The 12,338-nt window shown below is 45.6% G+C and overlaps 1 protein-coding gene across 1 annotated transcript in view; it reads left to right on the top strand.

The window, feature by feature from the left end:
• The window catches only part of LOC147717213 (gastrin/cholecystokinin-like peptide), a 32,025-nt gene extending 20,116 nt beyond the window's left edge, over window positions 1-11,909 (top strand). The window contains exon 3 of the mRNA XM_086920496.1: window positions 11,574-11,909. Within this exon, the coding sequence (XP_086776622.1) occupies window positions 11,574-11,689 (116 nt within the window). The 3' untranslated portion in view covers window positions 11,690-11,909. The remainder of the gene's footprint in view (window positions 1-11,573) is intronic.
• The last annotated feature ends 429 nt before the right edge of the window (window positions 11,910-12,338 follow it).

Genomic DNA, 12,338 nt, shown 5'->3' with positions numbered 1-12,338 from the left:
TGAGCACAGGCCAACCGACGCTCATGGCGCAACCGTTCCGTCATGAGCATCGAAGGGGTTAATAGCAGTGTTATTCTTAGCTGTGGAGGTAGAATTTAAAGAAGAAGTAGAAGAAAGGCATGAAACCATGAAGCTGCTAGCTAGAGCTTTGAAGCCCAGATTTATCAAGTTTTGCATTGCAATTGCGTCATGCAAGGGGGAGACAAAAAATCTTAGCAAGATTTATCAAGCCACAAAAGGCCACCTTGTGTGCCCTGCACGGCTTGATGGATCTAGAGGAGAGCAAGGCTGCCGAGCGCTACTCCGCCTCAGAGAGGAGTTCCATGGGTGGGGCATGGTTGTTCCCATGCATCCACCCATGGGTTTTGACACATTCACAGAGTTACCATTAGTGGTGCGCCTGGTAATGCTTTAAACGTTATGTCTCACCTGGTGAGGAGTATCAAGCAGAAATGTCTGTATTTCTCTTACAGCCTGATTCATCAAGCCGAAATCTGCTCGCAAAGGGCCAGATTCTGAGAATCTGGCCCTTTGCGAGCTCTATTTTTGCATTTGGGATTCATCATCCCAAATGCAAAAATCGGTAATAGCGATGTCGCAATTTTCCGAGGAATTACATTTAAAGAATCTCTATTTGAGATTCCTTAAATGCAATTCATCATCCATTAAAAAATTGCGAATTATCAATTTCGGCCCGCTAATTACCGCGAGGTCAAACCTCGTGGTAAATAGCGAAAACTTAGAAAAATGCTTTTAAAAGCGTTTTTCTAAGTTGCATGTTGCACACACACATGTCCTTTGGACATGTGTGTGCGCAACACCTGTTTCAATTTGCATTTAAGGGGTGCTACCCCTGGCATCCTTTAAATCGCTATCTTATTTGCGATTAGCAAATTGCTAATCGCAAATAAGGAATACTCCCCATTCATTCCTATGGGCCTTTTGGCCCATAGGAATGAATGGGGAGTATTCCTTATTTGCGATTAGCAATTTGCTAATCGCAAATAAGGATTGTGTAGGAATCGCAAATCTTTTTGCAATTCCTACATGAATCCCGTTTTGTGAGTCTGTAATGGCGATTCCTTATGAATCGCTATTATAGACTCGCAAAACGGGTCTATGATGAATCAGGCTGTTAGTTCTTTCCGCTGTCTATATGTGCTGTATTCTGCAGTACACATAGAAAGAGGAAAATGTCTCTGAGGATTGTTTTTGTGCGGGAAGGTGTCCCTTCCTGTACAAAAACAATCCAACCTACAATGCAGGCAGCCTTGTATCATGATGCCAAGGTACCTCCATTGGCAATAGGCATCCAAAAGTGCGCCAGTGCTAGTAAAGGACCGGAATGTGCCGTATAATATAATATTAAATACGGGGCATTCCTGCCTTGTCCCTTTCATGCAGTGTAGCAAGCTGATCTGCTGTTTTGCACTGCATGAAAGATTGATAAACCTGCTCTTGAATTTGTTGGAGCCCAGTGGTGTCCACTAGCAGATGAGCAATGGGGCGTGATGCAGGCCCCTGTGGCCCCTGAGGTGCAGGGATGTACCCGCCCACCGGGGGCCTCCTCAACCCTTCAGAGGGCTCCCAATTAGCCCAAGGCGCAATGAATATCTATGAGATGTGGGAGACTAAAGGCCCCTTTATACATTTTGCTGGGGGCCCCATAATTTTGTGTAACAGAACTGAACAGGCAGAGTCCCTAGTAGGCTACATGGGCAGCACAGATGGACTTGAATTTGGCACACAGAATGTGCAACCACGGGTATGCTTAGATAGACCTGTACATGTATCGCCAGGTCTCAGACTTAGACAAAGACCATGATATGAGTGCTTTCAAAGTGATCAGTGAGCTATAAAAACAAAGGGGCAGATTCCTGCATATTAGCAGGAATGCGCCAGTAAAGATGCATCATGCAGGAATACTCTTGCCCCATCTCGGATGCATCGCATTTACAAAGCGACGCATCGTGGTGCAAGGTAAGTCAGATGTGTATCGCATCTTCTGGCGTAAGGGCAGCGCATTGCTGGGGTCGTGTCCAAGTGCCACGCAAGTCCAGCAATGCTCAGGGGTGCCCTATGCCTAACATGCTGTGCCACTCCATATGCCTGCTTCAAGCAGGCGCACAGTTTTGACGCAGCATGGACGTAAAAGTGACTCTGTGAAATCTTGCAGATTTCACTGCATCACTTTTACGGGGCTTCCTTGCGACAGAACGCCCAGCCTGCACACATTATACCTGATGCAGGTAAAACGCATCGCAGGGCTTTACCACGTAACACGTCATGTAAATCTGTTACATAGTGGCGCATTGTTTACAACGACGCTGCGTCACAGAGGTGACACAACGGTGTCATGAACATGTCGCAAGGGACTTGTAAATCTGCCCCAAAGTACCGAAGTGGCTGGAAATGCAAATATTGCAAATGCATTCTGTGCCGAGCCTGATCTGTGTTTGTGGGTGGTGAACACGCCTTTAACTGAGTAAAAAAAGGTTCTAAAAACATGTAAGGAAAAATGTTGTATTTGATTAACTCCTGGCATCTTCCATGAAGGGCCTGAGAACAAAGCAGGGAGCCTTAAAACGAACTCTGGCTACCATTTCCAGTCAGACTAGGTCCATTCTGCCTTTAAGTGTATCCTCACTTTAAAAAAAAAAAAAAAAAAAAAAAAAATATATATATATATATATATATATATATAGTTAAAGGAAATGATTAAATAAGCCACCAATGGAAAAGAAGGCAATAGTGCACATCTTCTAGCAGTGCCAAATCTGCAGCATCAAAAAGTACACAATATTGCATAAACACAACTAATGCATGAAGCCCTGTAACCATTTTATAATGTATGAAAAGCCTGATAGCTAAAAAGCGAGACACAGTCGGAAGGAGAAAGAGAGAACATTTACAGTTCCTCACTAGTCTTACATCTGCCTTATGGACCAGGTAGAGTAACATATATACCAACATTTTAGAAGAGAAAAGTGGGAGATTTTCTAAAAAAATAATCGGGAGAATGTACTCCTGCGGCCTGCATAGGGTCGATTGACATGCATGGGACTTGCAAGTGTGCTGCTGCAGGATCGGATATGAGATGCAAATATATGTTTTTCCTTATCTATTTGGACCACGGAGAAAGCGCTATGGCAGACAGAGAGAGCGTGACAAAAATGTAGTGCACTGGCCTGCAGGAGCAGGTTACTAACAGTACATACTCCCAGTCACACAAGAACCAGTCTCTGTCGGCTGAAGCCCGCTCAGGAGTCGGGTTTTTGCATGCAGGAATCGGGAGGTAGGAGTGTAGCCTTGAAATCAGTAGTCCCCTGCCTGAATCAGGAGCGTTGGCATGTATGAGTAGGTTATGTCCTGCTTTGGGTAACGAAAATTATTCATGGCTAATTGATGTTCCGTTTTGCTGCCTTTGACTTATTCCTAAGTCCCTCTTTTCCATTCCCTCTACTTAGTTTGGTCTTCTGACAAGTTCAGATCACTGCTCTTCCTTCTGTTTTACTGAAAATCAAAAATCAGGAGGCTTCTGATTGACACCTCATTTGTAGACGTGAACAAACGTCTTTGGTATGAAATATTTATAGATTTCATAGAAGAGGGAAAAACAAATTCTGGGCATGGATTTTTAACAGTTCCTGTGCCAAAAATGTAATTTACGCTCTTGGTGTAGCTATATAAATAGGCAGGCCTCACTAGAAATTGTCGATATAACTGCAATTTTTTAAGCTTCAGTACACATTGCAGACCACTAGAGAGCAGAGTGGCATCATCTATGCAAACCAGCAGTTCTAACCAAAGGCAATTTAATAAAATGTAATAAAAAATAGAGCCTGTCTTGAAAGGCGAATACGGACTTTTGCCTAGCCTTTCGAGCAGCCGCAGGATTTCACATCCTAGCTGTAGGAGGGTGTAGTGAGTGGTAAGAATGATCTGGAGGGAGGGTCAGCATAGCCGGACAGAGGGATAGCAATCTAGCTCTGGCATATACGTCCGACCGACAAGGGTGGGATGGGTTTCTGGCGAGACCACTGCTGCTACTAGGGTGACCAACTGGCATTGGTGCAAATTCAGGACGGTGAGTGTAAAAATTCAGGACAAAGGGTCAAAATTCAGGACACAAATTCAGGACAGGAGGTCAAAATTCAGGACAAAACTTCAGGACAATAGGTACATTTTACAGACACATCAGAGGTCGCGCAATAGTATATAAGTAAGCCCAGCCATTTCCAAACATATTCAACCATTTGCAAACCTATCCATCATGTATCCTTCCATCTATCATTTCACTCATCCATCCCTTCATCCATCCCCTCATCCATCCTTTCACTCATCCTCCATTATCCATCCACCCTTTCACCCTATCCATCTGTACACTTATCCATCCACTCTTCATCCCATCCATCCATTCACTCATCCATTCAGCCATTTACCCTTTCACCAATCCAGCCATCCTTTCACTTACTAATCCTTCCACCCATCCACTCTTTTAGTCATCCATCCATCCTCCCTTTCTCTCTCCATCGACCCTTTCACTTAGCCTTCCTTCCATCCATCCATCCACCCACCCACCCACCCATCCAATCATCTACTCATCCACTCATGAATCCATCCATTGCCCCTATCACTCATCCATCTATCATTTCACTCCTTCACACATCTATTCATCCTTTAGTCCATCTACCCTCCCTTTCACTCACTCATCCATCCTTACACCCACCCTTTCACTCATATGTCCATTCATTCACCCTTGCACTTATCAATCCATCAATCCATCCATCATTTCACTCATCCACCTACCCCATCATCCACCAACCCACCATCCACCCACCCACTCATCCATCCTTTCACCCACCCACCATCCAATCCACTGATCCATCCTTTCACCCACCCACCATCCACCCACCCACTCATCCATCCTTTCACCCACTATCCATCCATCCATCCTTTCACCCACCCATCATCCATCCATCCATCTGTCCTTCCCCTCATCAGCCATCCATCCCCTCATCATCCATCCATCCTTCCCCTCATCATCCATCCATCCTTTTCTCTCATCATCCATCCATCCTTTTCCCTCATCATCCATCCATCCTCCCCCTCATCCATCCATCCTTTTCCCTCATCATGTATCCATCCATCTGTCCTTCCCCTCACCATCCACCCATCCTTCCCCTCATCATCCATCCATCCTTTTCCCTCATCACCCATCCATCCTTTCCACTCATCATCCATCCTTCCCCTCATCATCCATCCATCCATCCATCCTTCCCCTCATCATCCATCCATCCTTCCCCTCATCATCCATCTATCCTTTCACCCACCCCCTCATCATCCATCCATTCCCTCATCATTCATCCATCCATCCTTTCACCCACCCCCTCATCATCCATCCATCCATCCTTCCCCTCATCATCCATCATTCATCCTTCCCCTCATCATCCATCTTTTCCTGTCATCCATCCATCCTTCCCCTCATCCATCCCTCCTTTCATCCATCCTTCCCCTCACCCATCCATCCATCCATCCCATCCATTTATCCTGCCCCTCATCCATCCATCCCTCCCCTCCATCCATCATCCTTCCCCTCTATCCATCATCCTTCCCCTCCATCCATCATCCTTCCCCTCATCATCCATCCATCCTTTTCCCTCATCACCCATCCATCCTTTCCCCTCATCATCCATCCATCCATCCTTCCCCTCATCATCCATCCTTCCCCTCATCATCCATCCATCCATCCTTTCACCAGCCCCCTCATCATCCATCCATTCCCTCATCATCCATCCATCCATCCTTCCCCTCATCCATCCATCCATTCATCCTTCCCCTCATCCATCCATCCATCCATCCATCCTTCCCCTCATCATCCATCCATCATTCCCCCCATCCATCCTTCCCCTCATCCATGTATCCTTCCCCTCATCCATCCATCCTTCCCCTCCATCCATCATCCTTCCCCTCATCCATCTTCCCCTCATCAATCATCCAGCTACCCTTCCACCCATACATCCAGCTATTTACATTTTCTCTCCATCCTTCCCCTCACTCATCAATCCATCTATCCTCTCTCATTATCCATTTATTCAATCTTTCATTCATCCATTCACCCTTTCACTAATTCATCCAGCCATTCACACATCCCTTCACTTACTTACACACCCACCTTTCCATAATAATTTTGAGCTGAGCCCTTTTGAGAAGAGGCCCATCAAGAACTTCACCCTCGCTGCAGGGGCCGTTCCAGGACTGGAAAAGAAGCCACTCAGGGCGGAGACAGGATCCACTGAAGGAGGGGACAAGAGCCATCACAGGTGGGGGTGGGGGGGATGGGGCAGGGGTTGGGGGGGGGACAGGAGCAATCACAGGCGGGGGGGGGGTGAACTGGAGCCACCACAATGGGGGACAGGAGCAGGAGTCATCACAGGAGAGGGAACGTGATCCACCAGGGTGGGCACAGGGGTGGGCATGCAGTATTCTAGTATCATCTTGGGCTTCTCGCCCCCTCCTGCACAAGACAACGAGAAGACAGGCTCTCTGTCCAAAATGCCATCCCCCACTGTGATGTACAGTACTTACAGGAGATACTCCGAGAGAACTGATTGAACTGATTGTCCTCCATACTTTGTTAATCAGTGTGGGTGCGATTGTGCCATTTCTTTATTGTATTACATTATGCATGTTTGAAGAACCGAGGTTTGCTTACAAATTTGTGACAGTAACTAAGCTCGGTGAAGAGAAGCAGGTGCTGCCTCGGTGTAATCAGGGGTGTAATCTGGCTGAGTCTAGGATGTTTGGGGCCCTGGGTAGAAATGGAATGTGTGAGCCCCCCTCTAAATAGCAGATACAAGACGCATTCAGGGCTGTTTGTATGTGAATGGATGCCCCCTGCTCCTGAACCTGCAGCCCCTCCCTCTGTCACCTTCAAGCACCTCCTAACAGCTCATCAAGGGCTGGAGGTGTGAGGGGTGCCATCCCGCTGTGCCTCTACGGTGCTGCTGGGGGTCTGAGCTTTCATACAGCATCGGAGTCAAGAAGGGAGGTGGGGGCAAGCTGTGCTGGTTAAAATTACGGACAAATGGCGTCCGTTAAAGAATCCTTCACGGACAACGGACAGACAGCCAAAATTACGGACTGTCCGTGAAATTTACGGACGGTTGGTCACCCTAGCTGCTACGCTTTTGTTACAAAGGTCCGATTTTGCAGCACTGCTACAAAACTGGTCCCCAGTAACCAAAATGGCCCCCATTGGTCGAAAACCGCACCCCAGCCTTCCGTCTCACCTGGGAAATGCCTGGTGCCTGCTATGGTAGGGTGACCAGAATTTTAAATCCAAAAATAGGGACATTTCACGAAAATAGAAGAAGGACTACAGTTTTATTTCAAGCCAGCGCGCAGAATTGCAGCGCTCCTCAGCAGAGAATTACAGAACAGCAGGGCTCGAGTCGGGGTACCACGCGGGTGGACGGCGTCCCCCCACTTATTTTATTGGGAGCTCAATAACTATAAACTGCAACTGAGTGCAAGCCACCTTTCGTGACGTCACTTCCTTTCGTGACGTCAGCGTCCCCCCACTTCTTTTTTTAGGACTTGTGCCCTGCAGAACAGGCAGCTGGAACATACATAAAATGCAATTTTTAAACCCAGAAGCTTGCCTGTTGATTAGATTGCTTTCTTGAAACAACTGCTAACTATCCCTGATCTGCAAAACATAAAAAAAACCCTCCCACAGTTTTCAGTCGCCCCTCTCTAAAAACCGGGACAGGAACTACATTTCCTGAAATTTGCCAGGACAGCAGGTGAAAAACCGGGACCGTCCAGGCAAATCCGGGACGCCTGGTCACCTTATGCTATGACCAGTCAGGCCCCGCTAAGGGATCGATTTACTAAGATTTTACGCAGTGCTTGCAGTGATGCAAATCAATGCAATTTCTTTTTTACCTTTTTAGGGCCTCATTAAAAGGCCATTGCGCCACTGGTGCGCCACTTTTTGTGACGCACCGGCGACGCAGTATGCCTGACCATATTTACAAGGCCACGTAAAGTCACCCGGCATGACTTTTCATAGCCCTGTAAATATGGCCCCACTTTCAGGCACTACTTTGAGTGAAAGGGGCATTCCATGGGTGTTGCTGTGGGTGTTCCCGCACAACATCCATAGAACTTGATACATGCCCAGATTTACAACGTTTTGTAAAACTGGAAATGCGTCAGAATCCTGCGGCATAGGAGTGGTGCAACGAGGAGAAATACTTCTAATTCTCCTTGTTGTTTCTTCTTTCTGTGTGAGCTTCATTCTGCAGATTGCATAGAAAGAGGAAGATTTCATCAATGATTGTTTTGTGTAGGAAGGTGTCACTTCCTGCACAAAAACAATCATCCCCGCAAACGCAGGCATTCTTGCACCATGTCACAAGGGTGCCTGCACTGGCCCAGGGCAGCCAATGGTGCGCAAGCACAGGGGAAGGTTTCATGGATGCGTCTGTTAATACAACGTATCCCTGAGCATTTTAAAATGACGCAGCTCGGCACAGCAAAATAGCTTGTGGTGCTGGGCTGCATTATTTTTCTGTACATGAGGCCCTTACTTTCCAGCACTAAACTTGTTTAGCGCTGGAAAATCACTTGAAAGTAAAGCACACCAGCACATAGCGCTGCTTTGCATTACTTAGCACCAAGAGGGCGTACCCTGTATGGTGCATGGGCATTCCCATGGAACCGCCCTAGGTTTCTGACGCTAAGCCGTACTTACTTAAAAGAGTAGACAGGGTTTAGCATCAGAGAATAGAGCCCTTTTCAAGTAGGAGCTATGAAGGAGAAATGCTTTTATTTCCCCTTTCTTTTCCGACTTGTGTGCTGCACTGTACAGCACACATACACAGTGGGAAACAGTTTAAAGTTCGTCTGAGCATAGAACTTTGTACTGGAAAGCTATCTTTCCAGTATAAAACCTATGCTAGACTCACGCAGACACCCTTGCACTGTGGTGTATCAGTGTGTGTGTGGCACACAGCAGCTAATTTCAGCACCAGCATTAGGGAGAGGGGAGGAGAGTGCCATATTTCTGTAAATATGGCTCTCTCCTGCTCTCTTTTTCTCGCGCAACACAGTGCAGCTTTTTTTGCCTGCTGCAATGCGTCGCATGAGATTTTAGTAAACCTGGCCCTAGGTATCTTTACTTTAGTTGGTTTTACGCATAATACAAAGCTTGTTTGATGCAGCGTTTCAGACCTTACTTCTGCATTTCCCGGAGGTGGAAATAACAGGGCTTAATTACAAACCCTTTACGCCACCGGAGCGACACTTTTTGTGACACTCCAGCAGCGCAAATTACAAATTCATATCTATGAGGCCATAGTAAGTTCTATAAAGAGTTTTAGTTGGATTAATATTAGGCTGGTCTTAAATCACTACCTATCTAGGGTGCATCAGCGCGGCCTCCCAGGCTAGGCCTCCCAGGCTAGGTCTTCCATTAAAGCGGTGTATCTGGTTTATTGTTATTTATGACGAGGAAAATTCATGAGACTCCCTGTCTGTTGATTTCTCCTTGCAGTGGCTGATCTTCTAAAGGCCTGCTATCTGCGACCTCATTCGATTTACTCCTTCTACTCTTCATGCATGGTGGAGTTGTATGTATTTATATCTCGAAGTGGGTCGGAGCCCGCATTCTCTCTGTAGAATTTTATAGATTTAAAGCCTATAATTCTTGACTTACTTGCTGCATGGGCATCAGTGAGAGTGAGCTTATGTGTACAAGCAAAGTGTGGCAACTTGGGATCCATATCTAGGCACACACGCCACTTCGGGCTACTCAAACAGGCAACAATGAGAACTATGAGGCCTAAAGAAGCCAAAATCTGTTGTGGGTTGCCCCTGTTCTCATGCAAAGGGGCTATGGCCTGACACTTGAGGGTGCACTGCTCCTTTCGGGGAAGGTCATGACTCATTTGCATAGTTAGGGCACAAATGAGCTACAAAATAATGGAATGTTGCGAATTCCCAGTGGTTAGCAATTGTGGCATTAGGCATTTCCTGTCATTGCCGTTTTGTTCTTGCTCCCTTTCTGGTCGTACTATGATTGGCAATACGAGTAACTGGATGATTGGTTGGTGAGCATGTAGCGCTTTATGCACCTTTGTTAAATGTGATTTTATTAAGTTTACAAGAAGAACAACAACATCAAAAATCTTCTTTCAGTAACGTGGTTCGATGCATAATGCAGAGCATACTGTGGCTTCAGGTATAAAAAGATAACTGCTACAAGTATTTAGACAAGAAATATATTATAACTGTGCATTTCAAATATGAAAAAGAATTTCATCATGGTGCGTGATCTGATAACACACATAGCTATCGCGTATTAACGTAAGGATGTCGCAGTAGTCATAACTGGTTTTTCTATGTACAAGCCAAATCCTACTTCATTATCTTAATTTGCAGTCATAGACAGGTGGGTAGAGGTCTTGCAATTGATTGTTCAACTAAGAAATATGGATCAACAATGATGTCCAGTCTGGCAAGAAGATAACGAGTCAACACAAAGATGGAAGAGAGAGAGTTACAGAGCCAACTAAAGTTATGTCCTTGGTGAGAGAAGACATAGATTTGGTGGGGGGGTCTCATGTGATGCACCCCAGAATGGAACAGTGAGAAAAGAGGTTCCTAGAAGATCTATGGGGCATATTACCAAGCAATAGCAATAATTATCGCTATTGCTTGGTTAGAGACAAAAATGTATCGCCCACCTGCGGCGATTTTTATCGCAGATAAACCTTGGTATTACCAAGGTTTATCGCTAATGCGATAAAAATCAGCCGCAATGCATGAATATCGCTGAAAAGTCAGCGATATTCATGCATTACCGAGCTAATGCTCTTAGCCATGTTATCCACCTACCATTGGATAACATGGCTAAGAACTGCTCAGGGCAGGTGTTAGCTTTTGGAGATATTTGCGCTTAGTGCGAATATCTCCAAAAGTTGGTAATAGGAGATAGCGATGTTAGCGACTGTTTCAAGTCGCTAACATCTTGGCACGCCCACTTTGCATGTCATTAGTGATAAATATCACTGACATGCAAAGTGGGGCCCAAGATGGTCGCTATCTCCTACTAGCTGTCGCTAACTGGTGTTAGAGACAGCTAGGTAATAGGGAGATAATTTTATCTCCGCTTTCTTGGCTTTTAAAGCCAAAAAAGCGGAGATAAACCCCCTTGATAATATGCCCCTATATGTGTTACTCGTGCCAGTTATCTAGGAGATCAGCCTGGTGGATGTTTCATGTCACCCTCTAACACGTACATAAGTAATTGGCACCGCTGAGGTATGCTAGTCACATCCATGACATACACACACAATACTGCAGTTCACCAGTAACAGTGGACAGAAATTGAGCATACTTGGCAGGATTTAGATGGAGTTACGACTGTCGTACCACCCAATGCTACATTAACACAGGATGACCACTATTTATTCAAAACTCCATCAACAGCCATGCTTCAAATATTTGACAATTAATATCAGATGTGTATGTAGGACACTCAGTGTTATCATCTCTTTTCACAGATCTCTCTAACAAGGACCATGAGATGGGTCCCTGGCACCCGATGCACGACAGGGACTACGAAGGGTGGATGGACTTCGGCCGCAGGAGCGTGGACGACCTGCTGCAAAGCTCCTGAAAGAGGCAGCTCTTCTGCCAGAATGTGTACAGTTGTGTATTGTTGCCATTTCAGAAGAGCCAAGAGTCATGGCTTTAGTATCTGGTTGAACTGCCAAACCCAAATTGTCTTCAGTGATTTACAAATCCAACTGAATGAAAAGATGAAAATAATTTGCAAAAATTCACAACTACATTTTTGGTGATTTGGAATCAATTATTGTAATAAATTATTTTCATGTATTTGTTCTGCATGGCATTACTGTGAGAGTGGGAGTGAGTATGCCCATGAGAGTATGTCCAAGATTAGGATTAAGCATGGAAGTGATGTGCAGCAGAGTAATGATGGTTATAGTCAACATACCTTATAGTGGGTGGATTTTGAGTGCTCATAGGTGGTGGTGGTGGTGAATTTATTGTGCCAGTCTTGGGTTCAATAATGCCTATGGTCTTTGAAAAGGCTGGCATAAGAGGGATTTTGGGGCATATTATCAAGACAGGCGATAAAATTATCGCCGCTTTAGCGGCAGAAAACTGCCACTAAAACGGCGATAATGGGCTTGATAATATGCTCTATGGAATTCCAATTGAAACCCATGTTAGATGTCCTTCACATCTAACAATTTATCGCCTGTCTTGATAATGTGCCCCGTTGAGTTTTCTTTCCCCAG

This window comes from Lissotriton vulgaris, chromosome 5, assembly GCF_964263255.1.
Source record: "Lissotriton vulgaris chromosome 5, aLisVul1.2, whole genome shotgun sequence".
NCBI lineage: Eukaryota > Metazoa > Chordata > Amphibia > Caudata > Salamandridae > Lissotriton > Lissotriton vulgaris.
The sequence above is the reverse complement of the archived record's forward strand: the minus strand, read 5'-3'. Positions and strand labels throughout refer to the sequence as shown.